Below are 21,933 nucleotides of genomic sequence, written 5' to 3'. Positions count from 1 at the left end.
CTATGACCACAGCAAGACAGAAGACAATTGATGAAGAACTGGCCAAAATGATTGCATGTGATTTCCAATCATTTTCAGTTGTGGATGACAAAGGATTCAGAAGGTTTATTCCAATGTATGCAATTCCAAGTAGGAAAACAGTCTCCCAAGGAATCATCCCAGGCCTGTATGACAGAGAACGTGCTACACTGCAAGAGAGGGTTAAAAAAGCCACAGCAGTTTGTCTAACAACTGACAGCTGGACATCCCGTACCACCACATCCTACTTGTCAGTTACATGTCACTTTGTTGAAAGTTACAAAATGGTGTCCTGTCTTCTGGATTGTTTTGAGTTCAGTGACAGACACACTTCTGACAACTTAGCAGAGGAGCTGCTCAAAGTGGCAAAAGAGTGGGGCGTGGAAAACAAAGTGGTTTGCTGTGTTAGTGACAATGCAGCTAACATAACCAAAGCAATTAAAACCCTGAAATGGACCCACCACCCATGTCTTGCACACACAATCAACCTGTTTGTAAGAGATGCTCTGAAGGTGATGAAGCCCACTGTGAACAAAGTGAAGACGATAGTGGAGTTTTTCCACAGGAGCACAACAGCCACACACAAGCTCAAATCTACCCAACTACAGATGGGCATGCCTGAGCTGAAGCTCAAACAAGACTGTGTCACAAGGTGGAACTCCACCTTTCATATGATAAAACGGATTCTGCAGTCCAAGGATGCAGTCATCTCTACCCTGGCTGTTATGAATGCATCAGTTGATCCTCTGAGCCAAGAGGAATGGGAGGTACTGCAGGAGGCATGCACTGTTCTGGAGCCATTCGAGCAGGTCACTGTGGAGATCAGTGCAGACAGGTGTAGTGTACAAATGTTATCACATGATTATTATTGTTATTATTATTTGTTGTTGTTGCATTATTGATATGAAAAGCGAATTAGACATGACCAGAAGTAAAAATATATACTGCTAAATAAAACAAAGCATAATTTTAACACTTATTGTTTACTCTTTTTCAGCTATGTCACAGCCTCCAAAATGTTAATCCTCTGCAAAGGTGTGCAGAGAGTGACAGCTGAGCACCAGACCAGAGTAACGACAGGGAAAGTGACAGAGTTAGTGGCTGCTCTCTGTGCATCCATGGACAGAAAGTTCCACAGAATTGAGTATAACCCTATTCTCTCAGAATCCACCGTTCTTGACCCAAGATTCAAGAAGCTGGCCTTTCATGATAACAGAGCGGTTGATGAAGCTCTCCAGAGAGTAACTGCAGCAGCAGCAAGGTCCGGCCAGCCAACTTCACTGCCAGAGGGCCAAGAGGGAGAAGAAGCAGCAGAGCACGAGGAGCCACAAGCATCTGCTGTTTGGAGGTTCTTTGAAGAACGTGCAAGTGGCGACACTACAAGAAGGAATCCTTCAGCAGATTCGATTCTGGAAGTGAGATCCTACCTTGAGGAGCCCCTTTTCCAGAGAAGTGCAGACCCACTGAGCTGGTGGGAGACCAAGGCTTCAGTGTACCCACGCCTTACTTGTGTGATGGCACGGAGACTATGCATTGTAGCAACGTCAGTCCCTCAGAGAATCTTCTCCAAAACAGGGCAGATCATTACAGAGAGAAGAAACAGGATCAGCCCCTCAAAGCTGAGGCACTTGATCTTTCTCAATGCAAACCTTCACTGAAGGACAAAACTGCTGATTTTTTTCTTTTTGTTTTACACATTTTAATGTATATTTTGTTGTGTGACTCTGTAATCTTCTGTATGTTTCACTTTAAATTTGTTCAGTATTAAAAAGCTAAAAGTTTTAAATAGTTAAAAGTTAGTTAAGTTCATTTGTAAATAGTTAAACGTTTGTTTTTGCACTTTCTAATTATTATTTGTTGTCACTCTGTAGAGTGTACATAAAAGTGTATTTATATAATAAACATTTGATATAGTGCATTAGTAATTCATAGTGTGCATCATTTTACATTATTGTTGGAAATAAATTAATTTAAGCACCCAAAAATCTGAAGAGCCATTTGGGAGCCGAAAGAGCCGGCTCTTTTTAGTGAGCCGAGCCAAAAGAGCCGGTTCACTAAAAAGAGCCGGAATTCCCATCACTAATGACTATGACCCGCTGACCTGAAATAAGCAGGCAACCAAAAAAAAGAAAAGGGAAAACACACACCATGTTAGAAGTCAAACATGTCATACTCCTACGGGATATAAAAATATATAGGCAGTTATAATTGAATATAGAAAAGCGATCGTAAGTGGACCGGTTCATGGACAATAGTGTAAAAATAAAACAAAATAAAAAGCTGATCCAATTCATAAACCCTTGTACCAGGGTTACGAACACTGCTATAATATACAAGCTCTAATTTGTCTAGTTAACTACATATGTATTTTAGACTTTTAATTGGAACCATGACAAATAAGCTGAGGAATTTGGTCACATAAAAACCTTTATTAGAACTTCAAATAATATTTACAGACAGAGTATACAAAATGTACTTTTAGAACAAAACATTAGCACTAGTGTAAAAAACAAAAAGCTGAATCTTAAAGGAGCTTGATAGACAAGGTGGCTGACACCGTCACAGACCAAAGTACCATTTAGAATTTACAAAATATAACCAGGTTTGAATACGGACAGTGGTGGGTTTCAAAGAATATGCTTTCTAAACTGCCATCACATTAATCATTGTATGATACCGGAAGACTTATTTCATTATACACCAAAACACCACCACCTGCTCCCTTACAATCAATTCAGCTAATATGTACAACAACTTAGCTCTCCATGAAAGCCATATAATGAGAGGGCTGGAACATCTTCAAAAAATAACTAGGACGGCTAAAACTAAAAAGGCAAGCCAGAGAAAAAAACACGGTCCTGATGAAAAGGGTGTTTCGGGACTGCCGGGACCACAGGACAATACTACTGAGCCTCATCCTCTGGACAGGAATGCCATGTCAATCTCTCCTCATAGAAGGAGATGACTACCTGAGGGCAGCGAGTGTTGGCCTCGCGGGCTGGGACCAAATCTGCTTCATCTGAGTCTTTCCTAAAAAGGGGGACAAACGAGGGAAAAAACATTACGGTGGACCCGTGTTAACAAATAATCCAGTTAGTCTTTTACAACAGCATTACTCAGCTCAATGTATATTGTTTTCATCTGTGAGGGATACAACAAAGCTAGAGTATATCACTAGTAATAAAATAGATTTAAAGAAAGGAACATTTAATTTTGTTTAAGTTAACAAATTATTACAGTTTGAGCTGTGTACATAAAGAGGTCCCATTTCTTCTCTACTCACCATTTCATCAAGAACATCAACTCCCCGCTGCTGTCTGTTGCACCAATGATCCGTTCTGGGTCGAGATTTCTCGCGAAGCCACGTGGTTTCTCAGGCTTTAAGTGGTGACAAAAAGTAAATGTTTACATTGGACACTCAATATGAATTTTTAGAACCGTCTAAAGTAAAAATGTGGCTTGGAGAGGCATGGGGAAATGTTAGTGAACTCACCACATCCTTCTTCTTGGCTTCTGTCTCCGTCTCATCTGTTGATGCCTTCCTCTTCACAGGAGCAGGCTTCTCCTTAACGGTCTTCTGTGCTTCTAAAAACGCTGAGATTAGCTCTGGACAGTCCAAGTTATCCTCTGGTTCCCAGGTATTGTCAGCCCTAAAGAAGAAGGGCGAGGGGTTACCATTTGCACACCTTATCAAATCCATCCAGATGTAAACAATATATTAAATAGCTCCCATGCAGAACAGCAGCTTATGCATACAACCAAAGAGGTAGCTACAGACAAAAGCAGAGCACAACCCCATACCAGGGAAGCCCTTACAACTCAGCAGGGGCCAGGTGGCCCAGGCAACTTACTCTGTAAATCCCTTCCACTTCAAGAAGAATTCTACTTTTCCATTGGCAATACGTTGGTCTAGCACTTTCTCCACCACAAACTCCTCAGGCTCGTCTTGTGTGTCCATTGCATCCTTCTTGCCCTTGGTGTTCTGCTTCTTGCCCATGTTGTGCACTAAAAACAAGGAGTGTAAAAACTTCAATTGTTTATAATGATATTGTAATGCCATCATAAGTCACATGGACATGTATAGAGCTATTGTTCTTATCCACATTTGAGTTGAAAGAAAAAACGTAGACAAGTACGGAATCCTCCACAGAACAAGGGGCCGTAAACCATATCGGTGTAAAAACTTTATTAGTATCGCAGAGTATCCAGTAACATAGAGCTATATGAAATAAACAGGTTCACATACATATTAGTAATGCTCAATTACAAGTCATTTCCAGGTTGTGTCCAAAGAATATATGAAAGTAGCCAAATCGCAACATAACGGTATGTAGGTTAGCCTGCGTGCTAACTAACGTTAGCTCGTTAGAGGATTTCAGGCCTGGGCGGCTCAGAAAAAAATCTTGACTTTTCTTCGTCGTGTGCAAAACATACATCGATTACAAAGACAGATACAGAAAAAAAAGTGCACATCAGTTACGTTGCATTTTCAATAAGCAAATTGCGAAGGACACCAAACTCGCCACGGTAAAGAAGCTAAAGGCCCGAGGATGAAACAAAACCCTGAAACACAAATGCATACTTTTCGCTAGCTTAGCTGTGAGCTAATACTATTTTAACTTAGACTAAGACGTAAAACTGTAGTGCACTCAGCATATACCAACAATGTACTCATGGAGCCAGGCTTAAATAGTATAGTTGTTAAGGTAACGTAACGGTGTGGCTTACTTTCTGCGCAAACTGCGTTTCCTGCCACAAGGTCCAAGTTGCAAAAGAAAGCTATCGTTTGCCTGCCTGGATCAATCGATTAGAAATTACGCCAAATATTGCATTAACATCAATTAAAGGGAATTATTTGTGCATACACACCTTTAAAATAAAGAGGAGCTGCTTCAGTGATGTCGTCTAACCACGCGGTCAGTTTCCCTTTATCTCGTATGCAGCAGTGCAGGAGGCGCCAAAAGCTAAAGCAGTCGTAGGTCTTCTACGGAAGCCGCAAACGTAAAGGCACTTCGCTTTTTTTATCGTAGCGCCTTGTCGCTGGTCTTAGGTTACTATATTTGAGCCCTACGTCTTTCTCAGGTTGTGGTTGAAGAATCAATTCAAAGACTATTGGTGTTCGGTCTAAAGTTTTCTACAAACACTTGCAGCCTACAATCTGCCATCAAAAGATACTTTAGCTCGAGGATACACTGCCATAAATGCTCGTTTTTCAAAGAGGGAGTAGAAGTAACAAAAGAATGAAACGGGCCGTTTTATCTTTTTCCATTTTTAAATCAGAAAGAACAATATCTGCAAGAGCATCTCAAATTCGCTAAACAAAATCATACTATCAACAGTCAACAATCACCATGCAATCAAAAACATTTGCCCCCAAAACATGACATTTTAACAAACAGAAAAGTAAACTCTTGGTCAAACCAGATAATTAAATAAAAGATTGAGGGACAATGAAAAAAAATTAGTCATGAGTTACACTATTACTTTATGCTTGTTTCTCACTCATCTGACTGTATAAAGATAAATGCCAATGAATAAGGTGGCAACTTTTACTAAATACTTATTTAAATTCTCAGATAATCTCAAGTATATAAAAAGCAAAAGCCAAATGACAACCTTATTTAATAGAGTTGGTGATTGTATTTTTTAAAAACTTTTTTTCAGAAATTGGATGGTTTAGGTCCATTTTCATAATGACGAATTTGTAGTCAATGAGTGCATTTAAGTCCCCCTAAAAAGGAATTTTTTTTTAAAAACTTAAATCTATAACATAAACCAAGAGGTGAGGTAGAATATAATCTTGCCTAAACTCTTTAGTATTTAAAATGAAAGGGTTAAGAAAAAAAGTATGCTTGAAACAAATGACTCAATAAAAAACATGAAGTGGTAGCCTCTTAAAAATAAAATAGTTATGATGTGCACTCACAATAACTAAAACATGTATCTAATGCAAATGAAGGCCTTGTCAATAGAATCATTGGTATATTTTGTCCTAAAGACATAAGGAAAACATTTCAGTACAAATTTCTACTGAACAGTACATGCCCTCAAATATCTAAAACAAAGTTGTAAACTTTAGATAGGCAATGTCCCAATATTCTCACCACGTTGAGATCAACTTACCATTATGAAAGAAAGATACTGCCATTGACAGTCTCATGATGCATGTAAGCATTTCAGGAACCTCAGAAACTTTAATAAATACAATCTTCAACCTCCTTATAGTGAATACATTGAGAGGGAAGATCACATGAGACGGACATACACAAAAACAAACAGAATCCTCCTCTGAGATCCCTATCCAGTAAGGGTCACACTGCTGGCCATGTTGACTCTAGGCATGTCTGGTTGTTAACAGGCACAAGACTGGGAGCATTGCTGGCAGCTTAGCTGATCCCTTAAACTGCCCAGGGTGCCTTGTCCATCTTCACAAAGCATAAAATGTCCAGTGTGTAAGCTACATTTTTTTTCCCCCGCATGAGAACATTTATTTACAGAGATTTTTGTATTATTTCTGCTCCGAGTGTCTTTTCTTTTTGCGGCGTTTGCAGATTTAGGCTCCCAACAGCGGTGAATCCATACACACATACACACGCACGCACATACACACAAGCAAAAGAGGAGATCCCAAAACCAGAGTCAGGCAAGCAAGTCCAAAAATCTAAAAGGTCATGTCTCAGCTGGCACAACGGCATCATTGCTTTTTGTCCTTCTTCCTCTTGTCTGTTTTGTTGCCTGTTGATGTGGCAACAACAGGCCGCCTTACAGGCTGCACTACTACCCTCCCATTAGCCCCGCACTGCAGGGTGAATCTATCTGGGTTCAGGGGCCGTCCTGAACTATCTCTCAGCCGGGCCAGGACATCTCTAGTCAGCTGCTTTATCTGCTGGCCCACAGCACCCATTGTCTTGGCTGTGAGCTGTTTCTCCTTCAGTAGCCGGCCTCTCTGGGCCTGCAACCTTTCCACCTCCTCCTGCAGCCCTGTGATGGCATCTAGTTTGCGCTTCCGGCAGTTTTGCGCTGCCAGTTTGTTCTTTCCCCGTCTGCGAATATCCCTCAGGAGGGTCACCTGGTCGGGGGTGAAGCCGTGGCCTTCAAGGACCTCTAGGAACTCCTCCACAGGCATGTTGACAATCTGTAGGACAGAGAAGGGGATGCACATGCTACGGGCGCGCAGCTCATCGCGACTCAGATCCCTGTCGTCAAACCTTGAACCCTCATCATCGCTGAGAGGCTCCTCTTTGATACCTTTGTGAGGCAGTGTTACGGACGGATGGTTGAAGAAAGCAGGAGAGGAGTAGCTGTGGTCATGCCACACACTCTCACTCAGATCAACGGGTGACCACGTTGTGTTGTAGTCCGTGATGCCTTTTGAGGGGACTGAATCCACCTCGCTGCTGTAGCCTGTAGCTCCACACTCATCCTCACAGTACGAGCTGGATGACGACGACATCTCGGATGAGCCTGGACGAGTGAGGAGTTAATTGATGCATTAGTATTTAAAAAACAGACAGTTTCTTGACCGAATAAGCCATGGCAGTAAAGACATGGAATAGTTTGAACCAACCTGGGGAGACTGGACCTCCAGAGCTGCTCTCCAAGGAGAGACCCGAGTCAGAGTCCAAGTCCTCGAGGACCTGTGGGTTTATGCTCTCCAGAGAGCCCATCAGCTGGGTGTCCAGGCCTTCCAAAGCGAGCTGATTGATCTGGTCAAACACCGCCTCGTCCAGACAGCCACCCAATGCACTATGCGATGACACATTTCCAGTTAAGTTACATACTGAAGCAAACGGGAGAGCGGCCAGGCCCACTGCCATCCCTGGGGACGGGTCCGAGTGCGAGGAGCCTGTGGATTCCAGTCGAAAGAGGGTTCTTTGCTGTTGGGCGACGGGCCTGGACTCAGCTCTTTCAGTCGCCACACCAAACGCTCTGGTCACCATTGCATCATGCAAACTGACATCCTGGCTTATGGCGCTGGGGATATCTGTGTCCAGGTCTGACAGATGCTCGGTAACAAGGGAGTCCAAGTCCTAAATATGAGACGCACATTTTAGCCGATTTAACTCTTAGCAATTTAGAAAAAAACGAAAAAAAACTCTGCAACATATCACTCATTACAAGACCAAACTTACGTCAAGGTCAGTAACAGAAAGAGAGAGTAAATTGCTCCAGTGCTGTTCAATATCAATGGTAGGAGGCTGATGGCGGGCTGGATTAGACAGTGCAGTGATGCCTTCAAGAAGACTCTGAAATATGCAAAATAGCAAATACATAGAATAAAGCACCGACACAGTAATTGGTATGGTTATGCTATGTCTCCAATGTGAATTAAAGTATTTGTGTCAGAGTTCAACATCATACCACAGTACGGTATATGTGAATAAAACACAAAATGAAAGAGAAAAACTGTTGAAATCTCCAATTTATGCTGTTAAATCCTCTTGAAAAAGCTTGCTGTAAAGATTATTAGGATCGTCAACTTTCCCTGTAAGACGTTGAATAATTATTGTGCTTCAACATCCCATAATGTTACACTGTTCAACCACAGCAGCAATTTGAGTCATGTGAGCGCATACATTTACGGTTAAAAATAGGACACGATCATTTTTAACACTGTGACTGTAAGTCTTATTCAAGTGTGACTTGCGTGTTGTCACAGACTGACAAAAATATTATTGTGCACGACAAGAAAAACAACATCGCTGTGTTTCAGTGAACTGGAACTTTTAAAAGCAAATCTTGCAATGTCCACATTTTTAACAGGATACAGTGACAAATGAAAGAAACTACAACAACAACAAAAACGATTATACCTCTTGTTCCAGTGTGGAACTGTGAGCCAACTGAGTGAGCGCGGCAGGTTCTTCCTCCTCTTTAACTCTAACATCATCCTCCTGGTAGAGAATGGCAGATGGAGGAAAAAGGGATAACATAATTGGGGATCAGGACAGTCAAAGGTTAAAGAGAAAAATATTGTATTTGTTAACCAACATACAGATAAACAGATAAAATGCATGTTATTAGCGGTTGTAGCATCAACGAAGGGACCAGAGACCAACTGTACAGACTACATGAACACAAACTCCTTTCATCGTCCTATCAACTGTGGTCAATCTTTAACGACACATGTTAGAAATGCATTAGCAGCTGTATTTCTCTACTGAAGTGGGGCTTAGGATTCTTTTTATTATACTAACGGTTAAGCTAACTCCTCTCAGAGATTATCCAACCCTGTTAGACGTTGTAAGACACTCCTAATAGACGAAGTACAGCATGTCAAGCGAGGCAGCAGCAGTCGGCCACAGACACAATATACTTGATATATATCAACAGACAATAATTATTTTCTGTGCCCAAGTAATAACAGGGGGTGAATCCTTACCCATTCTAAAAGAGAGAAAGACTACTGAGTTAGTTTTTACTTAATGCTGGAGGAAAAAAAATATGACAGCCGAGCTCCGTTTAAACTCGTCGACTTCTACTGGAGTAGCTGTTCCAGCTCCGAATGGCCCATTGAATGTAGATAGGTATTGGTGTTTTCAAATAGCACCACTGTAGTCCTCTCCTTTGAAGCATTGTAAAGCCAAAAAATACAACATCTTACCATACATGCAGCCAAGCTACTACTTATTTGCCAAAAGAGTGGGTAAAAAATAAAAGATGTGTCAACATCTCATTATCCATGCAAACAAGAACCCTGGGAGGGGGTAGTGTTCAAGTATGGACCACCACTTTTGTGTAAGCAAACAGGGTGTGGGTCTAAACCTCTCAAGGCCCACAGCTGGTGGTTGAGTCTGAAGAAAAGGGATATAGTTACACAATTGGCGACATCAACTGCCCTCAGGACATAACATTCACAAAGCAGCTGTTTCTACCCTGAGCTAGAGAAACTGGATTGCTGGTAGGAATATAATGGCAGTCACAGATTACAGTTGACAGTTAATACAACATCTGAAACACATTAGAAATTTGTTAATACTGGAAATTATTTTCAATGTTTTTATTAACAATAATGACAAGTGGGGGAACCTTTCGGCAAATAGTAGTTTCTGTGTGGTCACCCAACACACTGGTTTTATGAGGGTCTTATCTGTGAAGTTAATACCGTCCCGACTATTCACACATGGCTTAGGTCCCATTGTGAAGAGTGACAGGTGCAGAAGACAGTTAACCCAATACTGTACCAATGTTCGGCTGCATTTGGTTACAAATTACCTGTTTAACTGGGCCGGTTAGGTATTCTTTAGACAGAGTTATCAAATCACCATGGGGAAATCAAACTAGGATAGAACATAAAGATTGAATTGTAATGTGTGACCCAGGACAGGAAGAGACATACCAAAGTAAAAGTGACTGAACAGATCAAGTTTTGTCAACAGATCATTTCATTTCGTGTGCGTCTCGTTTCCTGGTGCTTCAGAAAAAGGCCACAACACAACAGCTTACTGGTTGGATGTGCACCCATCGTTGTACAACATGGGTTCGTGCTAAGGGTTAGGCAGTGGCTAGCATTAGCTGGTCAGCTAACTGGGGATGTCTGTCAACACACTTTACTTTCGCTGGAGAGACAACAAGCTCGATCACATAGCGTTAGCTTCGACAGCAGTCTGAGAAGTACGTCGAACTCTCCGGTACATTTCACACACACACACTTGCCTCTTTAAGAAACGCGCAAGCTCCAGTGCTACAAGGCCTTTGTCCGAGTTCATGGGTGGTTTGGCAGCCCTCTTGGCCGCTGCCGGGCAGGTGTTCACTATCATCCCTGGCTTCGTCCCTGGGCTTCTCTAACCCCGAGCTGGTGGAGGTGTTGTTGCTGGTCGAAGGCCCACAGTCAGCCTTGTCAGTGGCGGAGACTTGGTGCACGAGCCATGCGTTCAACTGTGTGGGGAAGCGCCGCGAGCCGAGGGTCCTCACCTCGTCGAGCAGCCGGCGACTCGCAAAGAAATCGTCCAATTCGGGACATTTTGGGTGCACACTATATCCGTCAAGAGTGTCTCTTAAATTATGAAAGGGTGTCTGGGTGTAGCCTAAGCTAGGACCCAAGTTAATCTCTATCAGAGGCGTATAATAGCCGCTCAAGTAGCTGTCGATATCCACACGAACTCCAATCAAACTGAGTAAGATCGTTAACTGTATCAGGCCTTCTGAGAAGTACTTTTTCGCGATTTGCATTTTCTAAATGCTTTTAGGCCTGCAGATAACGGTGAAATACTGACCCAAATAGTTCCTCTTTCGCGAGTGGACAAAGGGAAAAGCCTAACAAAAGAGCACGCCTTCCCCTGTCAGACAAAGAGGTCCGCCTGTGCCGGCGAAATCGTGAGATAGGAGCGCTAGTTAGCTAGCTGTTAGCAGTTAGCCATCAGTTTAATCACCGGTTAATTGGAACCTGTTGGCGCAAACATAACGAACACGTTTGTCCGGCAGTTGCTCGTCGGCGACACTTGGCAATCAAATCCTTCCTGGCGTTGCTAATTCAATAGAAAATGAAACATCTGAAGAGCTAACCGCTGTCACTGTGTGGCGTGCTGCTACTGGGGAAACGTCGCTTTAGGATTTGCATAGCTCATGCAGATTGGACCAAAGCGCTCTCCGGAACCGATTGTCATTGGACGAAAAGAATGTCACTTGTAATTTGACCAATGAGAGAGGGGGACAGTTGTTAGCTATCGCAGCCCCCACCTCACTTACAACAACACATGTTTTCACAGAAATAATAGCAGAAACTATGCGGATTTCGCTTCAGAAAAAGATCTAATATTGCCCCTTGTCGTTTTCATTTCATATTTCCAACAGTTCAATGATCTCTGAGGATTCTCTCAGGAACATAGTTAAATTCTATTTCCGGGACGTTTGTCCGACCGACCTGCATTTGCTATATGTTTGGCCTACTGGTAATCGGCTGAATTACAATTTCAACTAGTTCATCTCTGCTGTCTTTAACTTGAACCCCCAAACAAAGGGGAAAGCCAACAGTGGACTTTTATATTCGACAACAGACTTACTCTCTGGACTAAAAACAAATCAGTTCATACTTGGTGGGAAATATAAAGCGTACATTCAGTAAACAATTTAAGAAAGGGTCAGTTCATGGAATACTATGCATTGTTATGGATTAAAGATATACACACACACATATATATATATATACATTCAGTCCATTTTTCTGATACAGCATCTACAAATATTGAATGCAGGATTATATTTTATATTGTGTTGTTGCTACTTTTTCTTGCAAAATCAAATACAAAATCTCTAGCACTATTATATTGAAATCAATAGTGACAGAGGGGAGACATCTGGAATTCTAACCGTCAAAAGTATAATTTTGGGTTTACATTTCACAATCATAGCCCTAAAATAGAACAAACTGTTAGATTGAGCACACAAGTTATTTCATTTGAGCTGAAAGGTTAGTCCCTTTCTAATCAACATGATGATGTTGATGATGTAATGAGGTAATCTTATCCTTGGCCTTGAATCCACCATTTGGATGTTTCAAGGTCTGTCTCTGGTCAGTGGTTTCGTAGTCAAGGATGTTGTCCATTTAATCTGAATTGTATTGCATAATAAGAACTTTAATTTGAAATGCACATAAGCATATTCATTTAAAATAACTCCCTTAATTGTTCACATACTATACTATCCATGCTCATTTCCCCTAATGCCCATACTGCAATAGAGACACACAATGATCTTGAGATAAAATGGAAAGCTCAATATGATATATTTATTTGTGCCATGTTTGTTTACATTTAAGCTTTACAATCATAATTCATACAATAACTATGTGTCCAAAACGAATGATAAAGGTTATCTAACATCATTGTGTTGGAGGAGCTCAGCCTGTTCTCCAAGATCTCAGGCATACATTGTGCCATTTTCAAGGCAATATTGAAAGAGATTATTTCATAATACCAATGCATGACAACCTCAAACATCCCGAGTTCTTGTCTGTCCATAAAAAAACATGCATTTTCTGTTAGTTATCAAAAGTTTATAAAAGCTTAAGTGGTGACAAACTTGAGTTAAATCAATAAAACAAAACCAGAAGATGGACACAATTAAAAACAGACTCTGATTTCACATTTCAAAAACATTTATTGTGAAAGAAAATATCTAAATACATACTAGAAAACTAGATGTACTAGTGTATATCCAGTGGTGGAAGAAGCCATCATATCCTAAGTCAAACTAAAACGCTAAACGTCTTGTTTTGCTCAAGTTGTGGCAGAAAGTTTCATTTAAATATCACAAGTATAAGTACTCATTATACCAAATGAAAACTTTTCACACACACCTTCTTGGTTTCACTTGTTTTTTCTCCTTCCATTCCAGACCCCCACCACAGCTTCCTCCTGTGGTTGAACATTTGCACACAGTCTCTGCTCACTGACTTACACAATGCACATACGCCAGGATGTCTTCTTCATATAATCTCACATATATAATGTCCATACATCTGACCTATAGGGTATTCATATGTGTTAAGAATGTATATATGATCTATAGCTCATACCTCACGCTATTCTGTGGCTCACAACTAGCAATACTTGTACTTACACCTGAACTATATATGTCTATATATATAATAATGTTTTATCTTCTGTAACATCTGCACATGTTTATACTGTATATATCTCACCATATTTGTATCCACCCCTTATTGTTTATCATATACATATTATCCAATATAAACATTGCACTATGCTTCACTGCTTTTTGCACTGTTGGTTGGATGCTCAACTTCATTTGGTTGTCTAACGGTTTTGTATATTTAATTTAATCTTATCTAATAATAGTTTTAAATAAAAGTATTACTTTAATGGTAGTACATTGTAAGTAAGTAAGTCAGTAAGTGTAGGTAAACGTATTTATAGATACCTTCCTCCACACTGTGTGTCATTTGCTGTGGGCTACTTCTGTGATTTTATGTTCATATACATTTTGGAATAAATTGCCAGTGGAAACAGGACTGACTTCAGGCTCCAAGTCACAGGGCTGGACTTTGGAGAGTGTCTGTGACATGAACCATTTGCGACCCCTGCTGTCGGACAATGGTCACATTAATTGAACATATGTTTAGGTTACTCAATGTAAACAATGCAACCATTAGCACATTAACATGTGTATTGTGTGCGTGTGCGTGTGCGTGTGAGTTAGTCTTTCGTTCCTTTGAATAGTCTGAAGAGTTATTTGTTAAATGATAACACAACAATACAACGATTAAGACTTATGAGTAGGCTGCTTTAATTTACTAATTGAAGTAAACAGCACACGTGGACTATAAACATGATATCAGGACACTGGCATTACGTCACAGTATTCAATGATTAAGCTGTTAAAGTACAAATGGATACAACACTTTCTCCTGGTCTCTACTGCACTGATATAGGTAATTACCTCTGAGTAGCTGTAGTTGAGTTGTTTTAAGCAAAGACAATTCACAGTAAGTAATCCTTTTGGAAATAGCTTGCTCCAACTTTGACATGCCACAACATCGTACGAGAAGTCTGGAAAGTCATATTAAATGATGGGAGCAATGGTGAGCGATTATAACACAGTTCAACACAACAAGATGAACACACAAATATGTCACCCTGGAGTCTCCCAGCACAAGTCTAGTGCAGACAAGGCACGCGTGCCATTTAGGATGCAACTGCAGCATTGTTAGAGGCCAACTGCAATAATGTAAACGAGAAACTGTCGCCTGAGAGTTAGGCAATTTAAAAAAAAACATTAAGTCCATCGCCGACGGAAATGTTCTTTAAGATAGCGCCCTGAGCTCTTTACGCGCTGCATCAGTTTTGCACACACAAAAAATTACAAAATGATATTTGCGGATCGCCTCGTCAAGTGTGAGCGTTACAGATTTGACTTGGTGGCACAACAAATCCAGTCTAAACGCTCCAAATCGCGTCGCTTTAAAAAATATATGAAGAGTAATCTACTCCAATTGATCTAGCTCCTGCGTGCAGTCATTGATTAATCCACGAGTATTTTCATAACGATGTGAAACACATGTAAATCAACTTTGTGAAGTTCTGACAGATTTATTAGGGGAGAGCTCTTAAATCACCCCGACATGCTCCTCTGAGGAGGACGCTGATTGGTGGAATTATACATGACGTAGGGGAGATAGTGCGCCTGCGCATATGTTTTGGGTCCTGCAAAGACTCATGGGAAATCTGAGGGAAATCGAGGTGACTTCCTTGGGACTATTTTGTCGTTATTATTATTATTTCTTAGCATGGGAATTCAAATTTAAACTCGCTTTGAAAGTTATATTTATGCACTGTGCTCAAATCAGATGTACGGCAATGGCGAGGGCAAAATAAACTGCTTCATATAACAACCTAATTGTATTTATTAATTTGACTATTTATTATCAGACATTTGGACATTTACTTAGTTTCGCTCTTCATAAAATGTGGGTGAGAAATATAAATGTTAAGCATGAACTCAATGATGGATAAGCTCCACAGTGAAATCATCTAAATGTGTATTGGTTGCAGGTTAGATGAGATGATTCAATTAGCAAAGGAAAAGAAAAAGGTTAAGTACTGTAAATCTAGTTCTATTGGACTTTGCAGGATTGATATTCCCTCAATATTATAATATTATATATATATATATGTTTTATTTCTTTAAAAAATAAGCCAGTAGAAATATGTTCTTCTAATATTGTATCAATAGTTTACAATTAATTTAAGAGTATACTTCATTTTGTTATCATGCTCATGTAAAAAGCAAATTTGCTTCTTTTTTTTAATTGACAATTTTATAATTTCCAACACCAATTACTATATAACAATCAGTGTTATTATAATACAACATTTTAAATACTAAATATGTACTTGTTTCTAATTGCTTGGTCAATCAATATACTTTTTGTAAATAGGAGCCAACCATAATGATAAAGGTTTACAGAAATTAATTTAAAATCTATTTAATTTATATCTTAATTATCTGAACTACATTTTGAACTGTAAAATATATATATGTACGTATAATTTTTGTTTGGGTAATTGTAATAATGTTAACCCATCAGGTGTAAATTGTACCAGTGATCGAATGGTAGTGTGTGTGTCGGTGTGGGTGTGTGGGACTGGACGGGCTCACCCAGCAGAGCTCCGTCCTCCAGAGAGCAAAACAACAGACTGGCGGCTCTCTGCCTCCAGACCCTGTGGCTGCTTGATTGACGTCCGCGTTTAGCCAATCAAACAAAAGAATCCCAACGAGGACTTCCTATTGGGTTGACGCTAAATCTCCGCGCCCCGCATCAGCCAATCACAGAGCTTAAATCCTCATAAAACGTATGATGGCTGCTCTGACAGACTGTGTGGCGCCCCGCAGCGGAGGCATATGGAAGCAATTTTATATCGGGCTGGCTCTCTGCAAATTGGGTTGTAATAATGAAAATACATTGCTATTTGCAAGGCCTTTTCGCTTTAGAATACAGGTTTTGTTTTAATGCTGATGGACTGGGCAGACTGACCTCGTCTGCATTATGTGTCCCACTGCTCTGCAAGCAAGTGACTGCTTTGTGTTAGTCTAGTTAGCAGGCTCTCCTCTTTATTCCAGCAGCATGTAATCCATCTTTTATTGAAACTAATATAGGACAGGTGTTTGTATTACTACACGAAGCCATATAAGACACAACATTTTAAAATGTTGCAAAGCAATTGTTTTGCCCCAAACAATGCTAATTCAGTACTGGCCACCAAGAGGCGCTATCGCCCAAGCTTTGTGAATGAAAAGGACCGACCTGTAGGTTACTCCAATTCAACTGGAGTCTTAGGTATTGGACCTGTTCACTAATTGAAATGTTGCAGCCCCACAAGGCCCTTTGCTCTTTAACCGAATGGAGATCTAATTATGGTTAGTAACATCTCACTCAAAATAAAAATATCAAAGCTTCAACCACCTATTTGTTCTGAGCTTTCCTCACTTTCTCCTCCCGGCTTCCCTTTCTCTCACCATCTCTCAAGAGTCCAAGAGGCAGAGGGGCCAGCAATGGGGCGAGGCGCTGACAGATTTTCTTTTCAAACCTTATTTTCCGCAAGTGAAAAGAAGTAGTCGTGGATTTGATGTCAGGGACTGAGATGGACGCCTTGATAAAGTTGGTCTGGCTCGCAGAGATTGGCAGCCTTAGACTTGGAAAAGAAAACAGAAAGGCCCTACATAAACAGAGGAAAATGGCCCTGGCCGAGCAGAAAAACAGATCCTGTATGAGGTGACCTGGTAGCTTTGGAACGATATCAACTCAGATGTGCTTGGCGCACACACTGTGCACGCCATCATTCACAGTGCTACAAATAAGTAAAAAAATATCCTTATGTGTAACTTTAAGGAAGAAAGTGGAGGGACTTAAATATGTTTGTGCATTTAAGCATATGGGATATGTTATTTTTCAGGCCTACCAAGCCGTTTTCTCCCTGTACCCACTCTGTTTCTGTAGGTATTGTGTCTGCTTCACTCATGGACTCCCTTCAACCTATCTCCTTCTCCTCCGTCTCGCTTACCCTCCCTTTTTCTCCCATATCATATCCATGTATTCCCACAGGAGCTGATTAAAAGGCTTTCTAGTAGGGTGAGGGGAGAAGAGGAGGAGATGGGGGGACGGCAGAAAAGAAGAGTGGTCCTTATTACCACATATGTCTGGACAGGAGAGGGTGGAGTGGAGGTCCTCTTCCAGTTAATCAATAGAGATACCGTCCTTCTTCACTCTCCGTGTGTGTGTGTCTCTCTCTCTCTCTCTCTCTCGCTCCCTGTCTCCTCTTCCCTCCACCCTCAGACTCTCCCATTAGAGATAATGTGTCTGGTATTGACACTGCAAGGTCTGGGTACTATGACAGAAATACAGTTCTGCTCGGCGAGGCCGAGGTCCACGTCAAAACACCGTGGTCAACGAAATGACCCCGCTCATCGACTTGCTTCTCAACCAGCTTGATTGTGTGTTACATCCTTTCATTGTTGGCCGTTCACGAGGAGATTTACCACAAAATCAGTGGAATTGATTTCAAAAGCAATTATCCTGCTTCTGTATGTTTGGCAACATTAATGATACATTTAAAGAGATTAGAGTGTTCGGAAATTGCCACAAGGACGGTACATTTAGTAGTGAAGATAATTTGCGTTCCTCTCACGAGAATATGAATGTAAAATATACAATTGATTGTACTGGCACTTTTTCTCAGCAAGGTACGGATGATATTCCAGTATCTTCCAGGAAACTGATGTGTGAGTAACCCCTTCTATCCCATTAGCGATTGATTTTCATGGCCATGAGCTGACTTTTAAAATTCATATTATCATATTCATATTCTTATGGTGTGATTGATACAGTAGGTTCAGTAAGTTTAGATCCTTGTGTAAGACGGTAAAACTGAGATGTCTTTCAGTGACATTCGTTCTCTCAGTTGTTCTTCATTGTGATTTTATTTATCGATCTACAAAACACACTGCATGTGACCAAGTAAGAACACGTATTTTCACCATGCTATCAACAAAAAACGACAGTAAAATCCCCCCAAAATAGTGATAGACTATCAATAGCATTGCATTGGAGATTCTTTTTGGGTAAAAGAGGAAAAAAGTGCAAGTACGGTTGCAATATAACTTAACAAAGTGAGAACAATATGGAACAACTTCTGAGTGGTAACGTAATTAACAAACGCAAAATTGCATATACCAAATATATTTAGGGGTAATGTTTGGAACACACCATTGTTGACGAGAACAGGGGGACCCTTATATGTCCCCTGGCTCGGTGAATGTCGTGCAGGGCCGTAGGGTTTCACATGCAGAGACTTCTGAGAGATGCCTGGGGTAGAAGTGGGGAGAACGACCTCTGACCTCGCTGAATCGGTAACCCTTTGGGTCACAGAGGGAGGGGCCGGCACTACGGGGGATTGGCTGTAATTGATGTGGGGAGGGAGGCTTGTGGGGGCTGCTGGAAGCAGAGAGGGCGAGAGAGATGGAGGGGAAACCTGAGGCCCCAGAGAGAGGCAGGAGTGGGAGAGCTGATGAGGGCTCTGGTCTGTGTCCAGGGGTCTGTGGGGCTGGTCTGGATCCTTTTGGAGGCAGATTGGGTGAGACTACGGTAGATCAGAGCCTCGACTATCCAAAGCTCCGACACATCTTATTTGTTGAAGTGACTAGTTAACTAAACAGGAAAGAAAACCAAAATATTGCATTAATTAAAGATAGTCCGTCTATTAAATGCAAGAGCTTGAATTTCTTTTATGTCATATGCAATTAGAAGTCATTAACCGCTAGTATTTCAGGTTAATATATCTCTTATGTTATACTATTGAACATTTGTTCAAGTATTTAAGTGTGAAGAACCTTTGAAAAGGCAAAACAACCGGAGGGGTTTCCACTTTGCCACATTCTCTGGTAATCACTAACGTACAGCTGTGCTCTCTAAAGTCCTCTTTCCGGGACTGTGAACCCGAAGCCAAACAAGTATTTGCTGTTATGATAAGACTGATTTATCCGTAATCAGACACGCAGTTAAATCTTTCTCCCCTCTTGAGGTAGTTGTCAAAGGATTGAACTCTTTGCTAGTTTTTGGCAGAAAGTCACAGTTGCTCTTTCTTCAGTCGAAGGTCAAAGGGCACGCTGAATTGCTGTGGTCTGGGGGAGGAGGGGTGGGCGAGGGAGGCAATGGCTGACAGATGTTTACAGAGGCCTGACTGCACTTCTGTGACCATAAGAAGGGAGAAGGATTTCTTGTGTGTACTACTTGTACTATACGTTCCCACTACCACCAAAGATCCCAGTCCGCTCCATCTCGACTGGAAAGGACATGTGGTGAATGCTCTACTTTTCTGCGGCAAAAACACCGGCCTCTGTGGCCGCTACCCTATCCAGATGGCCCGTGTCTATCTCACCAGGGGCCGAGGCCCAGTGGGTCCTGCGTAGGCCCCCTATACCATCCAACCCATCGATGTCTACCCGCCTCAGTGTGGACTGGTTCCTTGACTGCACCTCTTTCACAGCAACAGGATTCCTCAGCGCTCCGTGTTCGAGCAGGCTGCTCTCGAGTTACCGGCAACCTGGCGCAGATCGTGTCAAAGTTGTTGTTTTAGAGCACTGGGTGAGGAGAGGGAAAATGTGTACGATGTTTGTGAGGGAGAGAGATTCAGAGTTTCCTGTCCACATCACAGCACTCTTGAGAATTCTAGTCCTGTCACGTCGTCGAACATAAACATGTCCTCCCAAAGCTATAAACACAGGGTCAAAAAAATAGTTTGGAGGTGTATTGGTGGAAGATCAGTGTGGCTAATCCGCTCTGTGCTTTCGGGTTGCTGCTCATCCTTAAAAAATTGTGAAGGAATTCAAAAATGTCCACATGTCTCTGGGAATAACAAATGTACGACTCCCATTCGCGCCATCGTTTAATTTTTATTCCACACGTCTTCACTTCTAACACTTATTCAAAGGGAGAGTTTGCAATACAGTGAGTTACATTTGAGTGTTGATAAATTCACAGAACCTCATATGACCGGGTTTTATAGATCGTTAAGCAAGCACACATTTGAATGATGATGACCCTTATTTGCCGTGTTGACTAGGAGAAAACAGATGGTGTTATGAGGGGAAAACAATTTGGCTCGCAGAGCATGTTCCCTGCTCCAAGACCACTGGTTCGTTAGGACACTGAGACACTGTAGTGTGCATGTTTCCAATCCCTGTATATTTTAGGGTCGAAAAATAGCCATGAAACAAAGAAACAAAACCTAATTTGAAAATATAACCACTCAGCCAGCCAGATCAGCATAATACAAGTATATCATTGCTATGTTGTGTCGTGCATTCAACATTGATTTCATTTCTTTTCCCAGACATGGTAAACGGGCCCCACAGAATGTGTTGTAAAATTAAATTAAGTGTAAAGAACACACCACTTCAATAGTAAGTGATGAAATCTCAGATGAAAATTAAACTAAATTATGATAAATACCTGGAAAGGATCTAAATGGATGAAAAACGAGAAGGTAATTCTACAAGCAGGCAATCCAGAGTATTTGTCCTGCTACATGGTTTTCTTCACAAATCAATTTGAACAGGAAATGCATCCAACAAATAGAAACAAAACTTCAAAGGCATTTGTCTGCAGTTGTAAAATGAGAGGCTGCAAAAGCACACCCCTCCTCTCTTGTTTAAAGCAACTGATCCCCATGGCTAATACCCATGATGGAGCTCTCCCTGTGTCTCTTCGCCCTCCATGAGTGACAGCATTGTTGAAGTGAGAGGAGGTGTGTGTGTGTGTACTGGCGACACGGTGCTGGTTTCACAGGACTGTGACTGGTGGAGTGTAACGCTGATGAAGACTTTCTCCAATCTGCTGTGTTCATGATGGGAGAGCAGAGAGAGTGACCCCTATCCTCCCCCGAATTGTCTGACCCCACGGCGCTATCACTTTTCTTCCCTGTTCTTCTTCTTCTTTTAGTTCCCTCCCCTTATGCTGCAATCCACTCACACAACGTGTGCATCGGCACCTTAAGTCAAGTCAATTTTATTTAGCCCAATATCATGAATTTGTTCAAAGTGGTGAATGACATGCAATAAAAAGTACCCAGCCGGGAGAGAGAAAATGCTTAAACGGTGTCATTAGTATCTTTGTAGTTTTAGTGTCCATTGAGGATGTAACTGCTATATGAAAAGCATTTCTCCCTGCTGAGGCTAAACCTGTAGTTAAAACACTGTTGCATGCGTACCGAATGCGCAAATGAAAAACATGCACACGTGCAAACACGTAGCGGCATCTATTCCCTCACCTCTCAACATGCATTAACACTCTTTACGTTAGCACGTAAGCATTAGTCTCCACGCCGTGTATTTCAGCCCGCCTTTGTTTGTGAATGGTAATGGAGGAGCTCCTAAAGGGAGATGGAAGGGGAATAAATG

At 41.3% G+C, this 21,933-nt stretch overlaps 3 protein-coding genes across 4 annotated transcripts; 1 reads left to right on the top strand and 2 right to left on the bottom strand.

Annotated features, from left to right (window-relative positions):
* Positions 1-533: 533 nt before the first annotated feature.
* Positions 534-1,676, top strand: LOC130198105 (E3 SUMO-protein ligase ZBED1-like). The gene is made up of 2 exons (XM_056421194.1): positions 534-853; positions 1,016-1,676. The coding sequence occupies exons 1-2, from the start codon at positions 534-536 to the stop codon at positions 1,674-1,676; spliced, it is 981 nt and encodes a 326-aa protein (XP_056277169.1).
* Positions 1,677-2,424: 748 nt separating this feature from the next.
* cbx3a (chromobox homolog 3a (HP1 gamma homolog, Drosophila)) lies at positions 2,425-4,996 on the bottom strand. 2 transcript variants are annotated; one of them, XM_056415045.1, is made up of 6 exons: positions 4,888-4,995; positions 4,747-4,812; positions 3,870-4,023; positions 3,512-3,668; positions 3,302-3,396; positions 2,425-3,048 (listed from the first exon to the last, which is right to left on the bottom strand). In XM_056415045.1, coding segments are annotated over exons 2-6 (534 nt in total). In that variant the 5' UTR covers positions 4,748-4,812; positions 4,888-4,995; the 3' UTR covers positions 2,425-2,921. The 2 variants fall into 2 exon arrangements, with proteins under 2 accessions (XP_056271020.1, XP_056271030.1); XM_056415055.1 differs by lacking the exon at positions 4,747-4,812 and having other exon boundaries at positions 4,888-4,996.
* A 273-nt stretch (positions 4,997-5,269) lies between these two features.
* Positions 5,270-11,533, bottom strand: nfe2l3 (nfe2 like bZIP transcription factor 3). Its single transcript, XM_056415042.1, has 5 exons — positions 10,675-11,533; positions 8,832-8,912; positions 8,151-8,264; positions 7,586-8,048; positions 5,270-7,482 (listed from the first exon to the last, which is right to left on the bottom strand). The coding sequence occupies exons 1-5, from the start codon at positions 11,188-11,190 to the stop codon at positions 6,713-6,715; spliced, it is 1,944 nt and encodes a 647-aa protein (XP_056271017.1). The 5' UTR covers positions 11,191-11,533; the 3' UTR covers positions 5,270-6,712.
* Positions 11,534-21,933: the final 10,400 nt, after the last annotated feature.

This window comes from Pseudoliparis swirei, chromosome 1 (assembly GCF_029220125.1).
Source record: "Pseudoliparis swirei isolate HS2019 ecotype Mariana Trench chromosome 1, NWPU_hadal_v1, whole genome shotgun sequence".
In the NCBI taxonomy this organism is placed as follows: Eukaryota; Metazoa; Chordata; class Actinopteri; order Perciformes; family Liparidae; genus Pseudoliparis; species Pseudoliparis swirei.
The sequence above is the reverse complement of the archived record's forward strand: the minus strand, read 5'-3'. Positions and strand labels throughout refer to the sequence as shown.